This window comes from Emys orbicularis, chromosome 11 (genome assembly GCF_028017835.1).
Source record: "Emys orbicularis isolate rEmyOrb1 chromosome 11, rEmyOrb1.hap1, whole genome shotgun sequence".
Lineage (NCBI taxonomy): Eukaryota > Metazoa > Chordata > Testudines > Emydidae > Emys > Emys orbicularis.
Genome location: NC_088693.1, coordinates 51,944,687 through 51,971,477, shown reverse-complemented (window position 1 = coordinate 51,971,477; position 26,791 = coordinate 51,944,687). Strand labels below are relative to the sequence as shown.

Genomic DNA, 26,791 nt, shown 5'->3' with positions numbered 1-26,791 from the left:
GCGGAACAGCGGGAGCGCGATCTGCCGCCGAGGCAGCTTCCAGGGGACGCACAGCTCCCGCGGCTGGGGGCCCTGCTCCAGCCGCGCGCCTCCCCGCCCCGCCAGGGCCTCCCCAGCTCGGCGCCCGCCTCAGCCCGCGCGCCTCCCTCCCCGCCCCAGAGGCGGGGCCGCCCCTTCCAGACCCAGCCAGCCGATCGCCTGGGCCCGGCCTCCCGCTGCCGCCATTCTCCGCAGCCAGACGGAGCGTCGGGCCCCGCGGCGCCGGCCCATCCATCGGGCCGGGCTCGTGGCGTCTCGGCTGCCGGCTCCACGTTCCGACGCGCCCCTTCAAACGGCTGCGGGGCCGATGCAGCCCGCGGGCTCCCCGCTGCGGCTCCTCTTCCTCCTCTCGCTGGCCAGGGCGAGCGGGGCGGCGGCGGGAGCAGGTAACGCCTGGGGCGGCCGCCCCGCGGGTGAGGGGTGGGGGGTTTCAGACATCCCAGCGGAGCCGCATCCGCGCGGGGCTCGGCGCTTGGCCGACGGGGGTTCTGCAAAGCCCCAGGCTCTCGTCTGTCGCCGCGAACCCGGAGCAGCCCCGCGGAGCTGGCCGTTTGGCCGCTTCATGTTATTTCCTGATCAGGAGAGCGGGGGTACCGGGCATACGCGGGGTTTGAGCTCTGAGACTCCGCAACGGTGGCTGGGACGTACCCAGAACAAAAGCCGTGAGAGAAACTTTTAGTTTCTGTATAAAAATCCACGTGAAGCAGGATTTTGGTGACACCCCTCCCCCAATCCACAAAGGTTTTATGAAACGAAACACAACACACGCTCGGTGATTCGCTTTGTCAGTATAGTCATTCTTCAAAGGTAAAGACACACATTGTCGAAAAGGAAAGATGGGCAGTTCTGTAAGTAAAATGTAATAATGGAGTCTCCTCTCCACTCTTAGCTCTTTGAGCATCATACTTTTTATCTGCCCCAGATGCACCCTAGCCAACTTATTTCCATTTTCACCATTGAACCAATTACACAGTTTTGACCAAACCAGTGCAACTGTAAAAATACATCTGTTAGTCTTTAAGGTGCCACAGGACTCTTTGTTGCTTTTTACAGATCCAGACTAACACGGCTACCCCTCTGATACTTGTAAAAAGACTGACTCAACTGGGCAGGAGTCCTGGCCTTTGACTCATTAAAGGCCACCAGGAGAACTGTCTGCCTTCTAACTTCTGCAGACTTTCCACTTGTCTGTTCTTGATCTCTCCCACCTATTTATACAAAGTGACCCAAGATTTATTCAGACTTTTAGCGAGGAATATTGCCATTGTCACAGAGCCTTTTGGTTTACAGTATGCATAAGAAATTGTGGCTGTATGCTCATTGCCTGTATTTGTGATGGAGGGGCCCATTTGGGGGATCCAAAGTTCAAGTTCTAATAGAACTAGTAGAAAATAAAAGTTCCAGCCCAGTGTCTAGGGAGGTGCTATCCTTCTGCTAGCTTTATAAAAGACCCAACTCTAATGTTTGCTGTTTTTCTTCTATTGGCCAGGTAGGAGATAGCCTTATATAGCCTTTCTATAATTATTCCAATCAAGGTAACTCTGCCAGAGGTAGTGTCTGGGGCTATGTCTACACTGCCAAGTTTTTTCACCAAAAGTTATGCCACTTTTATTAAAGCGCTTTACTTAAACCGCTGTTGCATGTCCACACTGTGCTCTTTGTGTCGCTGGAGCACATCCACACTAGCAGCTCTTGCAACAATGAGAGCAGTGCACTATAGGTAGCTATCCCACTGTACAACTGGCCGCAGGGTGCTTATGGAAGGGTTTGCAATGCCTCATGGGATAGGTACAGCATCACATGATGCAGGTTTCTCAGTCCCATTGTTTCATGGGCATCCTAATAGTTTTCAAGCCATTATGTATGACAGGGTGTGTGTGTGTGGAGGGGGGGGGGGAGAGACAGACAGTGTGTGCTGAGGGAGAGTGAGTGTGTTGGCATGCAGTCTTGTAAGTTCAGAAAGCCATGGGAAGCAACCAGTCCTGAGGCAGGGGTAGGGGGAAACCCCAACATCAGCCCCTCCCTCCCTGGCTCTGCACAGCACAGAGTCTGTCTCTCTCTCTCTCACACACACACACACACACACTCTCTCTCTCTCCTGCCTGCCTCTTGTGTTCAGTGTGGGAGACAGCAGGAGCATTCTGCATTAATGATAGGGTTGCCAACTGTCTAATCGCACAAACCCAAACACCCTTGCCCTGCCCCTTTCCTTGCACCTTCTCCAAGGCCACGCCCCTGCCCCACACCTTCTCTGAGTCCCCAGCCCCACTCACTCCAGCTCCTCTCCCTCTGTCTCTCGCTCTCCTGCACCCTCACTTTCACTAGGCTGGGACAGAGGGTGAGGGTGCAGGCTCTAGGCTGGGGGTGGTGGGAGCCAAAGGGTTTGGAGTGTGGGAGGGGGCTCCGGGCTGAGCCTAGGGCAGGGGTTTGGGATGTGGAGGGGGTGAGGGGTGCAGGCTTCAGGAGGGAGGTTGGGTGTGGGAGGGGGCTGGGGCAGGGGGTTGGGGTGTGGGAGGGGGTTTGCAGGCTCTGGCTGGGCGGCACTTATCTCGGGTAGCTCCCTCAAGCAGCAGCACGTCCGACAGCAGCTCCTAGGTTCAGGGGCGGCCAGGCGGCTCTGCGGGCACTGCCCTCGCAGCTTCCATTGGCCTCGGTTCCCGTTCCCGGCCAATGGGAGCTGCGGAGTCGGCGCTTGGGGCAGAGGCAGCGCATGGAGGCCCCCTAACTGCGCCTCTGCCTATGAGCTGCTGCAAGACATGCCGGGAGCGGCACGGAGCCAGGGCAGGCAGGGAGCCTGCCTTAGCCCTGCTGCGCTGCCGGACTTTTAGCGGCCTAAAATCTCCCAGATTGACTGCAGTAGCCTCTGGGAAATCGAGCCTGATTCTGGGAGACTCCCGGCCAAACCAGGAGGGTTGGCAACCCCAATTAACGATTTGCTCTTTGTTTCCCCAGAGCAGCACAGCACACTGGCTGTCAGAATGGAGTTTTGAAAGTAGAGGGGCACCCGCCTGCAGGGCTACTGAGTTCAAAACAATGAGCAGAGCGGTCACTTCAGGCATTGTGGGACACCTCTAGAGGCCAATTACAGCGATAAAAGCAAGCAAGGTGTTTATACTGGCACTTTGGCGATAAAATCTTTGTGCAAAAAACCTTATCACTATCATTGAGGTGGTTTTATTAAAGCGCTGCAACTGAGGAGTTTTGTCGCAAAAAGTGGCTTTGCACTGTGTACACGGCTGCTGTTTCATCGCCAAAAGCTGTCTTTTGGCAAAAAAAAACTGGCAGTGTAGATCAGCTCTGGGATAACCAGTTCCATCCTTTTAGAAGATCCAGACTACATCCCAAATCAGGCATTTTTTCAGAGAGAAGGCAGGCTTCTAGAGTTTCAAAGGTAGTGGAAGCAGATTGCCTCCAGTCAGTATTGGCCGAGAGGAATATCCTAGAGTTAAATTTCCACTTCTACCCAAACTTAGCATTGCCCTGTAGAAAGATCCAGAGGCCTGAAGCCTACAAATCTCTTAGAATCAATATTTTTCTATTATGTTTATTTCTGAATTAGAACAATAGATATCATCCCATTCACAGCCTGAAATGGTTACATCTATTTGTCTTAACCCCCCAAACCCAGCCAAGAAGTTCAATATACAGCCTACCTACTCAACCATCTCTGCTGTGACTCTTGAGGAATTCCTAGTCCCACAGAACTTCAAGAGATAATAGTAGTGTGGTATAAGCTACATGTGGGGAAAATATTTAAGAATGGGCTCTTCAGTCTAGCAGAGAAAGGTATAACACGAGCCAATGACTGGTAGGTGAAGTTAGAAAAATTCAAATGGAAAATAAGGCGTACATTTTTGACAATGAAAGTACTTAACCATTGGAACAATTTCCCAAGGGTTGTGGTGGATTCTCCCTCACTGACAATTTTTAAATCAAGATTGGGTGTTTTACCATAAGATCTGCTCTAGGAATTATTTTGGGGAAGTTCTCTGGCTTGTGTTGTACAGGAGGTCAGATTAGATGATCACAGTGGTGCCTTCTGGCCTCGGAATCTATGAATCTATTTGATTCTGCCTAGGTGAGTTGCATGGTAGACTGCCAATGTTCATACAACAGCTCCCATAAAATGGGTGCTGATAGTGGCAGCATTTAAAGAATCAGGAAAATGCAGTACTTCCTTACTTGACTCATTGCTAGCTCCTCCTTTCTGAACACTCAGTTTGCTATACACAAGACACTGGAACTTTTTGGAACCTGTAGTGAATGAATCAAAGAGCCTACTGTTCCTGAGACAGGATTTCAAGGGAAACTGTCTACTTGAAATCTAGCCAATTAAATAAAAAGAGTTAAAACAGTTGCAGATACCACACTTGTCCCAGAATTCCATGTCTATTTTTGTGATTTTACAATCACACTTTCCTATATTTAACAATATTTTCTCTCCCTTGTTGCTGTGTGAGAAGCCCACTTAAACACAAAGGGGCAGCTGACTATTAACTGATTGAACAGGGAAAACCATGAAAATTCCTATAAATAAAGTGCTGTCAAATGCACAAAATAAACACCCTGGAAAAAATAAAGAAAAATATTTGCCCCCTCATCTTTTTTCAGTTGCAATAAACCAAGGTCTTTCTTGTAATAGTAGATAAAACCAGTTCACACAGAAGTGTGATTTTTAAGGTGATGGTGTCCCTTCCGTTCTCCCTGTAGTCTGGTTCATGATAGCTGAGGCAGAGTGTAGCTTTCATCAGAGAGGACAATGAAAGTCAGAGGGACTATTGAGATTCCAGTTGCAGCACTGAGGCATAGTTCAAGAGGCATTTTACCTGCTTGTTTCCTTATTTCTTGCACTGAAGGTCTCTGCCCTTGGTTTTGTTTTAGGATTCTACAGTTGATCCTGATTCTCTCCACAGCTCGTAATCTCTCACATTTAGACAGTTGCCTTCCCTTCCTTACCTCAGGTTAAGTCTTGTTTCTCCTGATGGTGAAATCACTTGTTCAAAGGGATCTTCCTCTTGGAACTCAGTTGGTTTATAGTTACCCCAGATGTCACTCTCATGGAGTTGAGGGCATCCTTGAAGTGGAGGATGGCTTGGGTCGGGTGGTTTTCTTCAGAGAGAACATGCATATTGATATGTTAATGCTTAGGGTGGTGCTGATAAGAAAACATCTACTAGCTCTCTGGGAATAACTAGCAGGGAAACCAGTTCTAATCTGAATAGACAGTTTATTGTAATCACTTAACAAATAGGGCAGCACCCTCAGCTCTTGCTTCTGGAAGGAATCCAAATTACTTTTGCCTGGGCAGGCAGAAATCTCCCTGCCCTAAGAACCTGTTACCTAGCAGGGAAGATAAATTACCTGCAGACAGTCTAAGCTGAGGTGCAGTCCTACTAAGAGAATGGAGTTCCCTTACTACTAGGTTCACCTAACTTTTAGCCAGTGATGGTGCCTATCCATGAACCTGTTTTTGACACCAGCAAGTAACAAATTCCCCAGATAATATAGCAAGTACCAGGATCCTCTATCGAGCCAGATGGATGCCTTTGTGATTCCCTTTTCCAATGTCATCCTTTATTCGTCCATCCCCCCTAGTTCTTCATAAAATAGTTCAAATGTTCTGGCCAGACTAAAGAGCCATATTCACTCTTTCATGACCCAGAAGGGTTTGGTTTACAGGTTTGTACATGGACAGGTAGTGACCATTCTCTCCAGCCCCCAAATCTGTTACCAGCTTTGTCCGTTACTTTGGGGAATGCTCATTTATTAGGGTTACTCTTCTGGGATTGGGGGAGGGTTCTGTACTTCTATCAAGGTACTGCTTGTGTCACTGGTGTTCTCATACGGAGCTCTACTTCTCCCTGCTGCAAGTTCCCTCCCAATGGAGCTATTCTGCAGGACCTCGGTTCCCCGGGGCTGGGTTCTTCCAGCCCCAGAATTAGATAAATATACACACACACATTAACAGAGCGTGTCTGAGAGGACCAGGTTAATCAGCACTCCCAAGCTGACCCCTTATATGTCCCTGGACTCAGTAGCTGGGTCGAGCAGCACCTCCAAGCTGTCACCCTCATATGCCTTGGGCACCGCACCGGAATAGAGCACACCTGAGCAGGCTGGGTCGAGCAGCACTTTCAATCTGTCCCCCTCCTATGCCCCTGGATTCAGCAGACTGGGTCGAGCAAGCTGCCACCCTTATATGTTCCAGGTTCAGCACATCCTTATCCCCACTTTCACATTACAGTTGTTCTGGTAGTAATCTACTTGATGAGCAAACCCCACAGGATTTTTGGGTGCTGCAGGGATCTTTTAGCTTAGGTACGAGGAGCATTGCTGCAGAGCAAATGAGGAAACCAAAACACACCCAAGGGAGTGGGGGGAGAGAGAGAAGCAACCAGCTTAATCATGAATAACCATAGGGGAGCCAAACAAACAAAACAGTTATAATATTAAATCTAACTTAAGCTTGATTATAAAAGTCAGGTTTAGAAAACTATAACTGATCACACAAGTCAGGGTCAGAAGGCTATACATAGAGAGAGAGAGCTGGGTTCTCACCATTCCATGAAGCTTGAATCAATCAGGGGTCCCAGGTGGTGGGGGTAGCTGAGGGTCCGGAGTGCTGGAGACAGGCAGAGCCCCCAGCATGATCAGTCAGGAGAAGATGAAGTCCCCCGGTTGATGGGGTGCTTGCGACGAGCGAGTATCCCCATCACATCCTTTCTCTGTGATCTGATCTTCAATCCATTGCAGCCGCTGCATCAGTCACTGGATCCAGCAAATGAGTAGAACCAGACCAATTGCTAGTATAATTTGGAAACTGACTATCACCACAATAGGGTGAAGCATGATATTTAAAAGACCTGTTGCACTGGGGCTCCACCCAAGCAAAGTGTCCCACCAGAAGTGATGGCCTGTGTTTTTAACTGTAGCTGCTAGCCTAGAGATCTCCTGGTTGTAGTACTGAATCTCGAGTTTGCCATTCTCCCCCAAAGTTCGGAGCTTCTGCAGCTCAATTTGTAAGGAGGGATGAGTTAATAGTCCCTTAATGGCAGTGAGACCCATTCCCAGTGAAATGGGGGAAACCTCCTTGTAAAGCTCAGGATAGGCTTAATATCACAACTAACAATAGTGGTTACATCACAGAAACAGCGATTAATGTAAGGCACCATGGGTTGAATCCAATGTCCATTAAGCAATACAATATTACATTTCGTTCTTACACACACACATGCTTTACCAACACATAATAACAGACCCCTCTTCCTGGATAACATCAAAGGAAAAGTGAGACCTATTCCCAGGTTGTGGGAAGAAGCCTTCATCATGTTCCTCCAGTGCTTGGTCTTCACAGATATTGCCCAAATCTTCTTTTCTCCTACACCCCTTTACATTTACTGTGTTCCAGACATTATCTTGCTGCTAGGCCCAATTGTTAGGATCTCTGGAGTACATTAGTGAGTTGTCAATAATCTGTAATCCCAGTGGGACTACTGGGTGGATTACTCCTCAGAATAACTGCAAGCTTTGCTGGTGGTGATTGTACAAAGCATTAATAGTCTCCACCAGGGCCGAAGGACTAATTCTTCCTCCGTTACATGGGGCTGAATCAAGTTGATTGCTTCCATGGGAATTTGTCCTGCTATGGCTTGCCGAATCATTCCCATGATTATGTTCTGGGTGAGAGCCTGAGCTTGCTCACACGCTGAGGTCAATGAGACATTATTCTGGAGGGACTGTACACCAGACATTATTAACTCTTCATTTTTTTCATAAGTCTTTTCCACCCAGGAAATACCTTACTTATTAACTGCTGTTCCTCACTTAACTGTTTCAAAGATGCTGTTAATGGGGTTCCCATCTTTTCTATTTTTGGTGGCATATGATAGTTTATTAGTCAGAACTTTTATATTTGCGGCATCAACTAAAGAGATTCCTGTTCCTACAGGTGCAATCCAATCACTTAATTCCCTTTTTACTCTATTTACATGGTCAGCCCCTTGCCACATTCATCCCAACCCTTATGGCTATTTCCAATCAAGGGAGTGCATACAGGTGCTATGTGAGAGATATTCATGCCTTTTAAGTGGATTTGAACCTCCTTCAGAGAAGTCTGAGGTTTAGGAACCAAATGTTCTTGATCCAGTTTTAACACATGGAGTCCTGAAATTGGGGCTCTTAAATGTCAGAGGGGAGCGAGGTTTGTGATCAGAGAGTCAAAATTTAAAACTGTTTTTTGTTGTTGGCCCAATTCCATTCTGTACAATCTGGGCTCATGGAATCCCTCCGAAATGGCAATGTGCCCAAATTGTTGGCATGAGCTTGTCACAATGTGTGCCCTTTAATGGAACTACCCAGTCTGGGGGACCTTGTTGAATCAAGTCAGGTCCAGCTAAAGTCCAGGTCAGTGGTTCCCAGTTTATGAGGAACCATGTGATATTCTTGCCTGCTGGCGTGATCAGAGACAGCTGCAGTTCATCTCTGGGTAACGGAGGTGTCTGGATTCTGACGACAATGATGACACGTAGGGGCATGGTTGCTCCCCAAATAGAGGAGGAAACCATGACTATCCTGCACCTTCCGCCACCTGGGAGGCGCTTACTGGTTGCATTTAATAGTGTACGTCTCTTTCGAGACCACAGCGGCTTACAGAAGAATGGGATGGAGTCTGGGGTGGTCTTAGTTTCATAACAAAACTTGAGTGACTCCCCGGGGCACTCTGCGTGCAATTGGCAATGTTTTCCCAGGGGCAACCCGAGGAGTTGCCAACAGCATAGAACTGGTAGAAACGCTGCAGGGCCAGGGGGTTGCTTCCATTCCCATAGAATCCATGCATGTGGCACAGCAATTTTACTTCCTGGGCTCCAGCTGGCAAGCACCTCCAGAGGCTCAGAGGGATCACAGGTTCAGCATAGAGCCTGGACAGCATCAGACTCCAGACACTTATGAACAGCAGAGTGCTGGTGCAACAGTGGGATGTCATGGCTCATGTTCAGGACCTGTGAGGGGGCAGAGAAGAGAGAACAAACTCCCTCACTCCCCCCATATATAGTGGGAGAGTCTGGGACCAATATTGCAGTGTGAACATAAAGCTGTGACTTACGTGAGGGTGGCCATAATAAGTCGAGGATTTCTCTGGCCTTTTCCTGCCTCAACATCGGGGTAGGCACTGCCAAGCCCACCCGATACATATTTTCCAACGGCCCCAAGCCGTTCCTTCTTGCTAGCCAAGAAGGGGGGCTGGCAGGATGGAGAAGACAGTTATACTATTCCTTGTGGGTCAGGTGGTTTACTCTTCCACTCTTTGAGCTGTGAGGAATGAAACCATTTCCACCAGGGTTTCCCATTTTTTCCATTCAGGATTTCTACCTGATAAACACTGGGGCTGGCCCGATTCACAATTAAGCCGGGGCTATGCCAGGTGAGTGTCAAAGAGTGCTCCTTTGCTGTACATTACTGGTTGGCTTAATTGCTACCCACACAAAATTCTTTGTTACTTACACACTCTAGGGGCACCCACCTTTACCCAGTTCGTAGGGCTCCAGGCGAAAGGCACCTAACTTTACTACTCCATGGGCTCTGGGATCTACTCCTCCGCGGGCTCCAGGCAAACACCCTTTCCCTGTGAACTCAGAGCAAACACCTTCTCCCTGTTCATAGGGCTCCAGGTGAAAGGTACCTAACTTTACCCTCCACGGGCTCCCAAATCTTTTGTCCATTGCAACTTCAGATGCTAATCTGTTGGAGTTAAGAAGCAATTCATTAGAAGGACAGAATGTTGGGAATAATTAAGACAGGGATAGATAATCAGACAGAAAATATCATATTGCCTCTATATAAATCCATGGTACGCCCACATCTTGAATACTGCGTGCAGATGTGGTCGCCCCATCTCAAAAAAGATATATTGGAATTAGAAAAGGTTCAGAAAAGGGCAACAAAAATGATTAGGGGTATGAAACAGCTTCCATATGAGAAAAGATTAATAAGACTGGGACTTTTCAGCTTGGAAAAGAGACAACCAAGGGTGTATATGATACAGGTCTATAAAATCATGACTGATGTGGAGAAAGTAAATAAGGAAGTGTTATTCACTCCTCATAACACAAGAACTGGGGGTCACCAAATGAAATAAATAGGTTTAAAACATACAAAAGGAAGTATTTTTTCACACAACGCACAGTCAATCTGTGGAACTCCTTGCCAGAGGATGTTGTGCAGGCCAAGACTATAACATGGTTCAAAAAAGGAATTAGATAAGTTCATGGAGGATAGGTCCATCAATGGCTATTAGCCAGGATGGGCAGGGATGGAGTCCCTAGCCTCTGTTGGATCACTTGATGATTACCTGTTCTGTTCATTCCCTCTGGGGCACCTGGCATTGGCCACTGTCGAAAGACAGGATACTGGGCTAGATGAACCTTTGGTCTGACCCAGTATGGCCGTTCTTATGTTCTGAAGTAGTAGTCCTTCATCTCCATCTCAAGCTGTTGGTGCTGATAGCTTGATGAGTGAGGTGCTAAACTGCTGTACTCAAGGATTGGGATTGCCAGTCAATCCATGGACCATATTCAGTCCTGGCCTGAGAGTTTCCAGCTTCTGTTGGCTTCAATGTGGGTGAGAGTTAACTAGTCAAAGGGCTTGGCTGCAGAAGAAAGTTTCACTAGTTTAATCTAAAGTGTGGATTTAAACCGATCTAGTTAAACCAGTGCAAACCCTTGGGTGGACAGTCTTAGGCTACGTCTTCACTACCTGCCTGAATCGGCGGGTAGAAATCGATCTCTTGGGGATCGAATTAGCGCGTCTCGTCGGGACGTGACAATTGATCCCCGAATTGACGCTTGTACTCCACCAGCGCAGGTAGGAGTAAGTGCCGTCGACGGGGGAGCCGCGGAGGTCGATTTGCCGCCGTCCTCTCAGCGGGGTAAGTCGGCTCGGATACGCGAATAGCGTAGCTGAATTTGCGTATCTTAAATCGACCCCCCCCCGTAGTGAAGACGTAGCCTTAGTTAAGTTTCAGAGTGGCTTCTTAAACCCAGATAAGTGTGTCCAGACAGGAATTTGCATCGGTTTAACTAAATCAGTTTAAAGCACAATTTAAATTAAACTGGTGCAACTTTCTCATCTAGAAAGATCGATTTTACCTACAAACAGCATTTCTTTGAGTTGACTAAATTAAGGGCTTGTCTACACTGGCAATTTACAGCACTGCAACTTTCTCGCTCAGGGGTGTGAAAAAACACCCCCCTGAGCACAGCTAGTTTCAGCGCTGTAAAGCACCAGTGTAAACAGTGCACCAGCGCTGGGAGCTGTGCCTCTCCTTGAGGTGGTTTTTTAGAGCTCTTGGAGAGCTCTCTCCCAGCGCTGCGCTGTGACCACACAAACCATGTTAAAGCGCTGCCGCTTTAGCTTTGCAAGTGTAGACTAGCCCCTAGTCTGCACAGGAACTCCCTTTGCTATCCTCAGTGTTTGACAACATTCTGTCCTGTATTATTCAGATAGTTGTTACATTCATACCTAGTTTTCTCTTCAGTGGACCAAATTCTTCCCTGAGTTAACAGCTGTATTATGTTTCTTTATTCTGCTCTTTAATTATGTTCCTGGAATCTTGAGGTGATACACTCTAGGGCAGTTTTTGTGTGTGTGTGCAGGTTTGCATGTACGCTCTTGAAAATTCGCCCCACAAATCAGTTAGGGATATTTATACTGTGAGGTATGTATCTAATCCTGAAAGCAGTAGGGAGTCTCTAAAATTTCCATGAAGCAAGACAATGGAAATGATTGATTAGACAAGTTGCCAATGCCATTAGGACTGCTAGAGACAGCTAATTACCCTCACCGCAAGGTGTTATCACTGAAAATTATGTTAACGTTCAGAACATGTAGGAGAAATAATTTGATTAAATATTTTAATATACTACTTAAAAATAACAAAATTACACCATTTCTCCACTTCAAATAGGTTATGATGTTAAAACTTCTTCAATCAGCAGCAACATCGTGTGGTAAATGACTATTTTAACATTAAAAGCCTATTTTCCTCATTAGACTTCTACAGTCAAATTCACCATTGGTTTAAGCACTGGAGTTACACCTACTTATGCCAATAGTGAATTTGGCCCATGGACCTTATCCCAATGCTATCAAAATACTAGCACAAAAACCATTTTTTTCTAAATGTAGTAAAAAGCCAAAACAGGCTAGAGACAGAATGTTCCAAAATGATGTAGGCACCTAAATCCCATTGAAAATCATTGGGACTTAAGCTTCTAAGTGCCTAGGCCATGTCTGAATTTTCAAATTGGGCTCTTAAGTCATTTCAGAGCTTCTGAAAATATTAACCTATAGCAGGTTTTTTGTGTCAGACTTTTTGCAAATTGCTTATGGCTGCTGGAATATCAAACTACAATACAACAAAAGCATGAATGGAGGAAGTGAACATATGCCCACACTTTGAAATGCACTTCATTTAGTGTTTTTCTTTCTTTAGATAAAAACTGTAGCCATTTGAAGGAAATGGATGTCATCCAAAAACCAGATGCAGATTGTTACTGTTATATGCAAAATGGAACAATGCACTTAAAATATATTTGGTCAGCTCTTCAGGTAAGATTCTGTGTTTGGAGCTTGCTTCAGATTTTTAATATGTTACATGTTTTCCCAGCAACCAATCTGATCAAGATATAAGATATCAGGTGCATCTCAGTATGAAATCAGTCCGAGGGTTGCATAGACGGAGCCTAGAAAGAAGCATCTTTTAGTGGCATGCTGCTTTCACTTCTAGTGTGGCTGACCTGGCAGTTTGATGTCTCTTATTTGTTGCACGGATGGGGGGCTTTATTTCTTTGCTGAGAGGCAGAGAAATGTCAACTCAACTGTGTTGTGTGTATTGGATGTTATATGATGACTTTTTGACAGCAAAACAAGAACAAGGCTACATAACATCAGATGCATATTTCCAATACTGACAGGAGTGGCAAGGGTGCACCTTGTAAGATATTCACCTTGGGCTGCAAAGTACTAAGTCTCAACTACTTAGAAGCTTAGAACACCTCTTTAACCCCTGTGCTAAGGAGCAAGTTCAGGATCTTCTCCTTGGCTCTTCTTCTGAGGAGTTGACTCCCCAAGTGGGGAAAGAAACAGTTTCACTTCACCTCCAGGTGTAAGGAACTGGAGATTCCTCTTCATCCCTGCCCAGAACGTTTTTCTCCAGGCAGATGCAATGTGTATGGTCATTTTTATGAGCGGTGGCAGACTTTAGGCAGTGATCACATCCAGCAGCTGGGAAAGTTTCTTGATGTAAATGCTTAAAAGTGGGCAGCTAAGATTTTCCAGCAGATCACTCTTTGCATTTCAATAAAGAAGCCTCTCTTATTAGATGAGATAATGCTTCTCCTTGTCGTTGGGCATCCATTATTTCAGATGCCCGGGCTCATTAGTTCACAATTTAAGCATCAGGAGGACTTTTCCTGTTCAGAAAGTAGAGAAGATCAGTGTTACAGCTCAGTCCTTCTTGAAGAGAAGAGGGCTGGATTTTTTATTCCAGTTTTTGTCGCACTCTCTTCTGCTTTCTGACAATTTCCATTTTTGTTCTCCCTTAACATCTAATGTGCAGTTAGCATCCTTATCCACAAGAAGATTCAGGAACAGTGGGTTCATAGCCTATGAGAAAAGTGAGCCTGGGCATCTGCCAAAGAAAATGTGGGCAGTCAATGTTAGTAGTGTGTCAAACATCTGTAGCATCACAGTGCCCATGATGGAATTGTAACCTTAGGATCTGGTTCTTCAAATGGATCCATGCACCCACATGGGGGCCCACTGACTTCAGTGAGGCTGTATATGAATCATTAAGTACAGTAGGACTAGGTACCTGATTTAAGAGACTGCAGTGGGATAGGCTTCTGCTCTGTTATTTCTCCCTATGTTATGTTCAAATACTGGGAGTGTTTTTGAAAGATACATATCGATCCGAGTTCCTACTATGTATGTTTTGTTTTGCTCTGTTTACAGGTGAAAATTAACAGCACAGAAATGTTCAAGTTTGTGCCTATCACAGCTGAAAGCAATTGTCATAATTCAGAAACTATTTTTGCATTTTTCAAGTGTATTGTTCAAATCATTTGGCAATCAGAGGCATCTAAAGAAACTGTCATAAACATAAACCAATATGGAGAGAATACGTGTTTCACAGTCCAACCCTACAAGAAAGTACCCTACACCGTGAGTGTACAACGAAACAGTAAGTAGAGTGAGGGTTTCCATTCATCCAATGAATGGGCTGGATAATATTGCCAACATTATTGCCTGAATAGTGCATTCTGAGTTGTGAGTTACCGTAATGGAACAGCTGAGACTTGTCTGATAATGTTTGTACAATTAAAATCACCCAGATGAATTAGCCTAAAATGCTGTTTTTTGGATTTTCAGTGGTGGATAGGAAACTCATCCTTTTGTTCGTAGCTGGTGTTTTTCTGTTCCATTTTGCAAACGCCTTGAGTAGGTAAGTATTAGCCCCTTTATCTTGGTATTCTTTCCAGAGTCATTGCATTCTTGGTGTGTTCCTATTCATGCATTGTCTTCTCTATTTATTTGTATAGCTTAATGATCCCAAGCAACTGTTTGCTTTTTAAAAAATGAAATAAAAAAAATGTATGTAAACTATCATAATAACGTAGCCATGAAGAGGAGAGATGTAATGTAAAGATTTTTCACTTGCGTGGCTGTGTTAAGGCTTCCCAGATCATGGCTCCTAGCACTTGTGGGTGTACAAGGACTGCACCTGGGATTCTCCCTATGAGCAAGTGAGCAAAGAGTAAGCAGAGCCATCACCTCCCTCCCAATGAACCAATGAAGCCCTGAGGGGTGCTGCATAAAGGGAGGTTGCAAATTTCCCATCCCCAGAGTGTGGAAATCTTAGGGAGGAACTGTGTGTCAAATGAGGTCATCTGGGCCTCACGGTCTCTACTGCTCCCCGCCTCCACCTCACCCTGTACTCATGGCTGCACATTAAAGAGCACAAGCTAGCCCTCATATTTTGTGTAGTGTAGCAAGGAAGATATTTGCAGTCATTTTGTTTCATGTGGAGTTTGGCATCGTACAGTCAATTCATTTGTGACTCATCTCAGAAGTTCTGTTCCACTTTTAAAATTTGCGAATCACCAAATTTTAAACAGTATTAGGTCAAATTTTATTAAACCTTTGGATTTTGTAAAAATAAGTTTACAAAACCAAGAGAGTTTCTAAATTTTCTTTTTATTTCCATCAAAACGTTTTTTAAAAAGTAAAATAAAAATATTCGTGCAATCCAAAAATTACAGCATTGTGGACAAGAAAATGAAATTGACTAGAAACATGATAAACAAAAGTGGAACTGAGGAGATGTTTTCACTGTTGAAATTTTGAGATATGGAAAAGTAAATAAAAGCTGAAATAAGGAAAAGGCAATGAGATTATTTTTAATTCTCACAACTCTAGTAATCTAATGCTGTTTGTTTTTTTTAAAGAGTACTAGATCCTCAGGTCCCTTGAGTTCACACTCAGCCCAGCAGGGGAACTGGCTGGGACCTAAAGTGACCCTTGTGTAACTTAAGAGCAGCTCTAAGTTCTGCCAGCTGCCCCCATCCCACAAGGTCATCTGGGCACCATTCAGGGACCAGCTGGAATGCCATGCACTGCCCCCCACCCTCCCACAAACCTCTTGCCACCCTAACACAGGGGTTGGGGACGAGCAGGCAACCTACAGCCATCTGTGACACCCAAGATTCCTCTCTGTCAGGGAATTCTCAGCTGCCTCTTTATGGGAGTTTTCTGGCTGCCTCGTTCTGCCTCCGCAGTGCAAAGCAGAAGAAGCCAGAGCTGAATCTCTGTGATTAAGTACAGCATTACACTTTCTGGTACTTCCAAACCAGTTGCAACACAGTAAAAGGTTTTTACAGTGTCCCCCACCTTGCTGTTCCCTAACAGGAGTGCTATGTTCTATTACTCTGCTGGAGTGGCATTGGGTGTTCTTGCTACGCTAGTCTTTCTCCTGTTGACACTTAAAAGATTTATTCCAAAGGTAGGTGTACCATGTGGAAAACAAAATAGCAAATAGCAAGTCTAGAGCCAGATTCTGATCTCTCATTGGTTTTATGACAGAATAACTCCATTGACTTTGATGGGGGTTTACTTCAGTGTAAAACCAGTGTACCTAAGATCAGAATTAGGCCCTAGACAGACTGCCCTACAAAGTCTGAAATAAACAGTTACGTTTGCTGATGTACAATGACGAGCATTTATTCTGAAACCATAATTACAGGGGTGTGATTTTAGTCTCTCTTGCTTATGTCGTGAGTCAACAAATCAGTCAAAATGAAACCATAATTTTTGTGGCAGTTGTAACCTTGACTTTATTTTTCATATCCAGTAGCAAAATTGTCTCACGAAGGCAGGGCTGAAACTTATGCCACCCCCCCCCCACAATGCCTTGGTCTCTATAAAACATGTCAGAGTTTAGTATTAATTATTATTATTGTAATATACAGCTTCAAGAAATTTGGACAAAAATCCCATGCAGTGGCTCCTCTTCACCTCACTTATCTTGAGACTTCAGAGCAGGATATAGCAGGGTTAACAAGTGAATCAGCTCATAAGCTCTTCAGTACAGATAGTGTGTTTACCTGTATGTTTGTGAAATCCCTAGCCCACTGTGGCCCAATCCTGATTGGGACCTCTGGATGCTACCATCATATAAATAATAAACCACAAGCTAGCTGGTTCACTAACTATTTTCTTTTACTCCCAGCACAGCACCTTTGGGATTTTAATGAGTGGCGGCTGGATGTCCTCTCTCTACTTTATTTACTGTTTGAAAGGGGAAATGAAGTGGCTGTGGTCTGAATATAGAAACTACTTACTGGGTAAGAGAATGAGCAGAAATGTACAGCGGACAGGTTTTTGTTAAGAGGTCAGAACAAACAGTTTGTAAGAATTGCATCTGATTAATATTTTTCTCTCATGAATGTGAGGTGTGGGAGGATTCTGAAGGCTCCTAATCCATTCAAATGAGCATTTATTCTCATTAGATCCTTAAATAGGGAGTTTGATGTTGGTTTGTAGAGGCATGAAGAAGAGGGAACGTTTTGCCCATCTTATGTTTCCAGTCATTTCCTTTTCACACCCACCATGGAAGCAAAGAGGGAGGTGGTTGTGGGAGAAGACAGCTACAATCTCCTCTCTTGTCTGGAGCTTGGAGTGGGGGTTGTGCTGCCTGGAAAGGGGGAGTTGCCAAGGGGGCTGGGGACCTATTGCTTCAGCACATTGTGCTGGTGGGTGTGAAAAGGAAATGACTGGAAACATAAGATGGGCAAAACGTTCCCTCTTCTTCATGCCTCTACAAACCAACATCAAACTCCCTATTTAAGGATCAGCATCTTCCTTGGTCAAAACAACTGTGCAGCCTCTATTATCAGCTAAAGCCATCCTCCCTGGAGTTAGCCCCATCAGACAGTGATAATGGTAGAAACAGTGCTATCTTCCCTGAGCACAGCAAGCATCTCTGGCACCTGGAGGTGCAGCTAGGGTGCACTTATTCTTAAAGCATTTATTAATATAGGAATAAGGAATTCTCATGCCCCCTGCTGGCCTAGGGGGAGAGAGATTGGGATACAAGCTTGTAACTTGGTTCTCCCCACTTGCTCTTGCAGTACAGAGCACTGTTCTTAGGCCACTATGCCAGCCCCTTATGCTCTGTGCCTGTTAATATTCACGAACTGCTTTTGACTCAGTTGAATACGATATAGTTTTTCCATTTTTTTTTATGTTCACTCACCTTTGCTTTGGTGGCACCCCTGAAGCACACAGAGAAAAGTACAGTGAGAAAAATTGTTCTTGCAGAATTGCCAGCGTGGTTGAAACCAAAAAGTACAGTGTTGAATAAGCATGGACTCCTTTGGATGCTTATCCAAACTGAAGCTCCAGACCTTTCAGCATTCACTCTTCACCAATTAGGAGGGGAACCATGGCTTGCCCACATGCTTTTAGCATGAGTGAGATTAATTTGATACACATACTGTATTTGCAAGCCTATCAGCTTCATTTCCAACATTTTATTTGAAAATAAATACTGACTTATTGTTAGTATGGAGCCTAATCCATGCATATGTTTACACAAGTATTGAGGTATAATTAGGACCTTTCAACAATGCAATTGCACACCATTCCTGCAATTGCACATACAGGTGAATTAAACTGATCATTTTAATGACCATTAAATTCTGACATGTAATTGTATTGCTAATAGTGTTTTAGAATGCCTACCGCCTTGGATAAGCATTGTAAGTTATGATTTAAATCTAAACAAACAAACATGTAGGATATTTCGGCACATAGATAGCCAGTTATGCCTTTAACTTGCCATCTGCACATGCAGATACACAGTTTGCATATGCAGTCATCGTAATTACATACTTAAGTCCAGTGTGCCACTGTATGCATTTTTTTGCATATGTATTTTAAATATCAGGCCCCTCATGTTCCCAAAGTACATAGTAGACAGCATGAGGAGTAACAGTGAGATTTGCTGTGTGGCAGTTTTAAGCTGTCAGTCTATTATTAAAGTTAATCCTTTGTGTCATTCTATATATGGCATTTTTTTCTGCTTTCACAGGGTATTTTCTGACTGTTGGATTTATCAGCTTTGTGGTTTGTTACAAGCATGGACCACTTACCAATGAGCGAAGCATAACCCTCTTGACGTGGACATTACAATTAATAGCCTTTGTCTTGATTTATTTTGGTGTCACCATCCCACAGGTTGCATATGCAGTAATAGCTATCATCCTCTGTTCAAAAGGCCTGTGCTATCCCTTTGGCATGGTCTGCTTTGTGGGCAGGTTGGTATCCATTTTCTGGACGTATAAGTCACTGTATTATAAGGTAATATTAAAAGGTTAATAATAAAACCCACATAAAATGACAATTATCTGTCAGTTACTAATCCTAGTAGATATTCTTACCTAATGAATACTTACATTAGAGACAAGGCTCGAAACCCCAATGCATAAGAATTTAATAATTCTCAATGCAGGAGTTTTAAGCATGGATCTTGCTGTATAGAGAACTGTGACTATAACCTTCATAAATACAAATTGAACAGCTTTTCTGCAGCATCTGGTAACTGATGGCTTTTCATTCGATTGATTGGCTAGACTGCAGTGACAACATCATGGTTTAATAGGTCTGACAGGACTTTGATTTTTAACAAGAGTTACCTGCAGATTCCTATGGGACAAAACACTTACCACAAGATGACATGAGATATTGACATTAGGATACTCTGATTAAACTGTAGGTTAATTGGTCATCACTGTCAAGGGTAGAGTTCAGGGGTGAACTCCTACCCCTATTGAAGTCAATGGGAGTTTGCTAGTGACTTCAATAGACCCAGGTTTTCACCCCAGACGTCCTTATTTACACTTACCAGGCCCCAACACTATACTGAGTTCAATAGGGGCAGAAACCTGGACCTGCATGGAGCCCACTCTATAGAAGTGGGGCTGTGTGCTGGAGCTGGGGTCCACCCATCTGGAGCTGCTTCCAGGATGGAGACCGTAGTTTGGAACACTTTTCAATCCTGTTTTTTGCTTTCCTGTATATGCGGTGTAGCCACATGGGAACAAGCTTCTGTTTGCTATTGTCCTGTGAATTTAAAATATGTTTTATCATGTCAACAGTAACACACAAATGATGATTCTAAAGGCAGTCCCAACCTGTTACACTGAACTAAGGAGCCTACGGGAAGTCAAAGACTGAAGCTGGCTTTACAACAAACCACAGCAACTTAATTATTACTTATATTTTCTATGCTTTACCACCACTTGGTTTTTAAAAACCATTTTAATATTTCTTTGCCTTCCCCTAGAAGCTTGGATAAGTGGTGGGTTTTGGGGTTTTTAGCACAACTTGTCATTTGACAAACACAGATTTTTCCACCCCAGCTGAAAAGAAGAACCTGCTTTAAACAGCATCATGTAAGAACATTTATCTGATCTAAGTGGTGCTCAGCTCCCTCTGAAGTCAATGGGAGAAGTACCAGTTTAAACCAGTGCTGAATGTAGACAGAATATACCTTACCGAAAGTATATAGTCTGACATGTCAAAGTGTCTTTGTTTCTGTGCTGACCCCTGGCATGATTTCAATTTTTGTTTTGACTGCTCCTGCAGAGCCAAGAGAGTGGTAGCACATACAATATAATACGAAAAATCTCTTTCAGAAGGGAAGTTTTTGATGGGTTTTACAAACAGTACATTTTAAAGTTATTTGTTTGTTACTTAATTCTACAGAACAAACCCAAACCTTGACGGTTTGATAAAAATGATCACAGAGGAAGCAAACTGCATAATTCAGTTTAGTAGCCATCTGCACATACTGCTGATAATCTGCTCTCCTAGTAAGCTCTAGAACCTGGTCCCATTGAGCCCACTGGGAGCTTTGTCACTGACTTCAGTGGTATCAGGATTTGACCCTTACCACACGAACAATGACAAACAAGAAACTCAATCCATTTCCCATTGTCTTGAGGGAGTAAGTCAAACACAGCTGGCTAGCGCAGGTACATTCATATAGAGTTTAAACTCTGTTTATGGGCATCCAGCCCTTGCTCGTCTTAACTCCAAAGTTACCACAACAACAAAAATGGAAAGCAGTCAATAGAAGGGAACAGAACACAGCAGACTGTCTAAGTGATATCTAAATACATTATAAATTACTATGCAGCATCATAACAGCTACATCAGATTATAAATACTTTTGTCTCAGACTACTCAGCTGTGTAATTTTAAGGCGCAAGTGAACAATATGAACAATTTGCAAAAGATTTTAAGAGCACTGTTCATCTGCAAAGTTCCAAGCGCACACTGGGCCTGATTTTCAGCCCCATCGTCCCTGTGTGCCTATTTTGCATGTGCAAATCCCTGTTGCACCTGCAAATGGCTAGATAAGCATCCATTTATTAGTTTCCATCAGGGTTCTCTGTGTATATAAAGGACCTTTTGAAAGTCAGTGGGACTTTGCATTGACTTCAGTGACTTTGGATCTGACCCAAACGAGGCAGGCAAATATACATGGACCTTGGGAATGAAAATCAGGCTCATTATGTTGGACTTTTAAAGTAGCTATTTGCCTCTCCCTCATGCAAAGGCAAGATGATGTTATGCTGTTCCCTTAATAGTAGATGCCAGAAAGAAAGAAAAGGTCATAGTGATGTGGGGAGCAGTGTATTTGTAACATGTGCGATAGATTTGGAAATATGAATTGTGTTTCATTTTGTTTTAGAAAAATCAAGAATTTTTTTAAATCAAAAAAACTAGTGTTTCGGCTTCTTACTGAAGAAGAATACAGGGAGCAGGGGGAAACAGAGACTGTGAAAGCCTTGGACGAGCTACGCTCATTCTGCAGGAGTCCAGATTTCTCATCCTGGTTAGCCGTGTCCAAACTCCAGTCCCCTAAAAAGTAAGAAAGACTCATCTCTTAAAACTGAATGTATTTTATAGGCACTGTTACATAGAAGAGCCAAATACTCCTTAAAGCAGCATAATTTATAGGCCTGATCCTGCCAACACTCAATCAAACATGTAACTTTGTTCACGTGAATAGTCCTGTTGGTGTCCCAGGGGACAGATCTTGCAGCTTAAAGGGCTAAGGTGGCTTGAAGGGACCTCTGTGCCCTTCTGGTTCTGGGCTGCTGGGTCCTCTCAGCTAATTTAGACAGACCTGGGAGCCTCTCTAAATTATGGCAGCCTAGAATCTCTGCAGTGATGCCTGTAGCCCTGTCCCTGATAGGATCCTCCCATTCCTGCTCCTGGTATGCCTCCTACATTGGGGCTTGCAAAGGGGTCCTCAGAAAGCAGCCGGATGGCTGTCCCCACAGTGCCTGCTTTGGTGGGAATCATCCCCTGGCTGGGTATGGAGCTCTTAGGATCCTTCTACACTGCTTCCCAGTCTTGTACATGGTGTAAAGGGGGCAGGGTGGGAGTGAGGATCTCACCCCAAATGCTGGCAGGATCTGGCCCTATAATCATAAGGTTCTGCATTACCAAACATAAACCAATTGGAGTGACAGCCAATGTATCTTTTTCCCTAGGCTGAGCACTGGTCTACATGACACAGGTTGACATAAGGCAGCTTATGTTGACCTAACTATGTCAGTGTACACACTACATAGAATCATAGAATATCAGGGTTGGAAGGGACCTCAGGAGGTCATCTAGTCCAATCCCCTGCTCAAAGCAGGACCTAATCCCCAACTAAATCATCCCAGACAGGGCTTTGTCAAGCCTGATCTTAAAAACCTCCCTAGGTAACTCATTCCAGTGCTTCACCACCCTCCTAGTGAAAAGGTTTTTTCCTAATATCCAACCTAAACCTCCCCCACTTCAACTTGAGACCATTACTCCTTGTTCTGTCATCTGGTACCACTGAGAACAGTCTAGATCCATCCCCTTTGGGGCCCCCTTTCAGGTAGTTGAAAGCAGCTATCAAATCCCCCGTCATTCTTCTCTTCTGCAGACTAAATAATCCCAGTTCCCTCAGCCGCTCCTCATAAATCATGTGCTCCAGCCCCCTAATCATTTTTGTTGCCCTCCGCTGGACTCTTTCCAATTTTTCCACATCCTTCTTGTAGTGTGGGGCCCAAAACTGGACACAGTACTCCAGATGAGGCCTCACCAATGCCAAATAGAGAGGAATGATCATGTCCCTCGATCTGCTGGCAGTGCTCCTACTTATACAGCCCAAAATGCCGTTAGCCTTCTTGGCAACAAAGGCACACTGCTGACTCATATCCAGCTTCTCGTCCACTGTAATCACTAGGTCTTTTTCTGCAGAACTGCTGCCTAGCCATTCGGTCCCTAGTCTGTAACAGTGCATGGGGTTCTTCCGTCCTAAGTGCAGGACTCTGCACTTGTCCTTGTTGAACCTCATCAGATTTCTTTTGGCCCAATCCTCTAATTTGTCTAGGTCCCTCTGTATCCTATCCCTACCCTCCAGCATATCTACCACTCCTCCCAGTTTAGTGTCATCTGCAAACTTGCTGAGGGTGCAATTCACGCCATCCTCCAGATCATTAATGAAGATATTGAACAAAACCGGCCCCAGGACCGACCCCTGGGGCACTCCGCTTGATACCGGCTGCCAACTAGACATGGAGCCATTGATCACTACCCGTTGAGCCCGACGATCTAGCCAGCTTTCTAGCCACCTTATAGCCTTGCACCCACCGATGTAAGTGCCCTACTACACCAACATAACAACTCCACCTCCATGAGAGGCATAGGAGGGCTTATGTCGGTGTAGTTAGGGCGATGCAGTATCCATGTAGACACTGTGTTACTTGCATTGGCTGTTGGCTGTCATTCTCCAGGCTCCCTGCTCGGAGCTGAGCTGCCCCCGGGCTCCTGGCTGGGAGCCTGGCTGCTCTGAGGCTTCCAGCTCCGTGCTGGAAGCCCATGAGGCTGCCAGCGTGGAGGCGGGAGCTGGGGGGCGGTGAGCAGGGAACAGAGAGCGGGGAGGGGAGGAGAGAGCTGGCAGGGAGCCAGGAGCCTGTGGGGCGGCTGGGCTCCTGGAGGGGAGCAGCAAGTGGAGCTGAGAGACCAGGCTCTCAGCTCCCCACACCGCCCCTCTTAGGTCAGTGGAAGCACTCCACGAACTGAAGGAGGGTTGTGTGGACATGAACCACCACAGTAATTACTGCAGTGGCTATAAAGGGGGCAGAGTGGGAGTGAGGATCTAATATAGTATTTATTGTAGACATGCCCTGAAATAGGACTAGGAGTGCTGTGGAAATGGCATGCTCTGGCCCTGGGAATCTGAGTGGATGGAGAGACTGTGTCTGGAACAGTTCAACAGAGACACCGCTAGCAAATTAGAAGAATGATGGTGGGCTATAAAGGAGAGGCCATATAAAATAGGGGCTGGCAGCCAGAGGAGTTAGGGACATAAGACCCAGAATTCCAACATGCTTATCCGAAAACCAAAATTAGAACCGTAAAATATTAGCAGCAGGCTCTAGGTATTATGCAGCCACAGAACTCACCCTCGCCCCTGAATTGTGCTTCAGAATTTAAAGCACCATCAGCTTGGAATTTAATCGGTTATCAAAACTGAGTTCAAAGGAGTTTTGGGAATGGGAACTGCACCTGCACTTGGCTTCCCATGACACTTTCTGTAGTCAGGTTTTTGTAGTTTTCAAAAATGTCTGTCTCGCTTATTACCATGGAAAAACCCATCCCAAGCAGAGGGGAAACTAACTGGTTATGTGCAACATGCTGCCACATGCACAAAGTAAACAAAGTGAGGAGATATTTTTCTCCAATCACTTTTAGTTATTCTCAGGAATTATTTGTAACAATCGTATGTAAAAAAAAGAGTCTGGCAGAAGTCTGATTCTTAAGTTGACCGTGTCTCTAAGCTTTCATTAAAGAATAATGATATTTCTTCCTCTTATGGTAACAAAGAAAACCTACCAAATGAAACCAAAGCAATGATGTCTGCCTGAGTCTGAAGTACATTTGTAAGAAGAGCGAACAGCCCTCTTCAACTCATTGAAGTTTTAGCTCAGAAATATAATGACAATGATATGAATATTAACATTAACTATTTAACTTGTGATCACTGTAACAGAGCTGTTTCGCTAATGTGCTTTTCTTACAACCCCTCACCAAAAGGCCCCCACTTTCCAAAAACCTCCAGCATCCCCTCTGACTTCTGCAGTGCAGCTGTCCTTTATCAAAGTAATATTGGCAGCATGTCAAAATGCATGGGCCAGTGTCAAATACATGGAATATAAGCTCTCAAGTAGTACACAGAATATTGCTGTACTATTTGTTTTCGTGTTTTATTCAGTGAATCCTCCATTTTGGAGTTTACCTGGAGCTGCTGCAGAAATTCCAGCCTGTCACACCAGAGCGCCATAGAGAGCAGGGATCCTGCTGCAGAGTTTAGGCCCAGTTGCTGCAGAGTCTACAGGGCCTGGCTGTATGCGATGCTGTAGTGCAGGAATTCCTGGGTGTTGAGCTCTTGCACTTGTTTCTGTCAGGAATAGAGTATCAGCACTTCTTGAATTCAAATAAAGGACTATGTAAGTTACAGGGGTTATCTCTCAAGTTCTCCACAGACATTAATGAATCCTCATAACATTCTTGGGGAAAAAGTATTATTAGCCTCACTTTGCTAATTGAGAAACTGAAACTGAGAGAAGGCAAGTGACCTACATAGGTCTACACCGTGAGCAGTAAGAGCTGGAAACACAGGTCAGATGTGCCTGGCTCGGTCACTATGCCCTACTCGCTCTCTAAGGAACCAAAATTACTTAATTAAAGCATGAAGCAAAGACTGAAAACATTTGAAAGGAGGATGACGAAGGAAAACAGCTAACTGAGGTGACAAAGTTCAGTACTGGATGCTGCCCTTTACAATTTACCCTCTCGTGTGTGTGAATCCTTAGCTCAGGCTTAAACTCCAGCATGCCATGGGGGCATGATTCCTGCTTTGAATGCTGTCTATACATATACCCAAAACATGCAGGTCTCTGCTCCAAGTCAGCTTTAATTGGCAGCATTCTGTGTATTTGGTTTTCTTCCTGCCTGATCCTTTCCCCTTTTTAAATCTGGCAGATTTGCAAACTTTATTTTGGGATCTCCCCACGTGTCACCTGCAGAAGTGAACGCATATGATGAGCTATATGGCATTGGAGGCTCCTTCTTGGAACAGCAGCTCTTTAGCATAGAGCCAGAGCAGAACCGACTAGCTAATTCCATTCAGGAGGATGATTATGAAGAAGATGATGAAATGCAGGAACAAAACGAAAGTGAAAATGTTTCATACTCCAACAGTATTGGATTATTCTGAACCATTTGGAAAATCCCCTGGAAGGAAAGAAAATGAAATCAAGTTGGAAAGGAAGGCTACCTAGGCTAAATGCGTGCTGTTTCAGAGAGCCCTACTTCCGACTTGGCTGTAGAGGGCAACCAAGATTCTTTGAAGGATTTATTCCAGCTTCACTGTTCAAAACAGTAGTAAGTTGCTTGGTTTCTTAAGAGAATGTTACGTTCATGTAGTTGGTATTTTGTTACCTCACCTGTTTATTTACAGGGCAGGTACCAGGCAGCAGCAGTGCAAACTTGTCCCACCACTGTACCTCAACTCCCTTGAACAGACTGCCTCTATAGAGGTCTGTTCTCTCTCCATGCCCTCAGTGCTGGGAGTGCCAGATGAAGAGGAAGTCATTTATGATGCACTTTTACTAAGTGCTCTATCTGCTAATAAATTCCTTTGAACTCCTTTCCTAAGGTGTCTTGCTTACCGCTCTGATCCCTCCATCTCACCTTCCATGAGTTTTAAGTTCTTCACCCTCTCCTTGAGAGCCCTGCACAACTGTGCTCCTCTGCTTTCATTGCTCTTCCCTTAGCCTTTCTACACTAGCCAAGCCACACACCTAGCCCCCACCATCTTTGTTTCCTCTCCCACCCATCTCTGCCCTCTTCATTGTGGCCCCCTGTGCCAAGGGCCCTCCACCTGATCCAGTTCTCCATCTCCTCCTCTGGGAACTGCAGTGGGAAATGTGTTTTCCCCAGTGTATTCTTATTCTTCCTCTCAGCCTCAATCTTCCCCCACAACTAACAAAACCCCAAACCAAAACAAAAAACCAAAACCCCACCATTCCAGCCCCACAAGTGTGCTCAGTAAAGGCCATGTAGCCTGGGACTGTATTAGCTG

The 26,791-nt window shown here is 44.9% G+C and overlaps 1 protein-coding gene across 1 annotated transcript; it reads left to right on the top strand.

Annotated features, from left to right (window-relative positions):
* Positions 1 to 346: 346 nt before the first annotated feature.
* Positions 347 to 26,490, top strand: NEMP2 (nuclear envelope integral membrane protein 2). Its single transcript, XM_065412983.1, has 9 exons — positions 347 to 425; positions 12,530 to 12,645; positions 14,050 to 14,278; positions 14,467 to 14,539; positions 16,003 to 16,096; positions 16,823 to 16,937; positions 18,686 to 18,911; positions 21,353 to 21,529; positions 25,690 to 26,490. The coding sequence occupies exons 1-9, from the start codon at positions 347 to 349 to the stop codon at positions 25,922 to 25,924; spliced, it is 1,344 nt and encodes a 447-aa protein (XP_065269055.1). The 3' UTR covers positions 25,925 to 26,490.
* Positions 26,491 to 26,791: the final 301 nt, after the last annotated feature.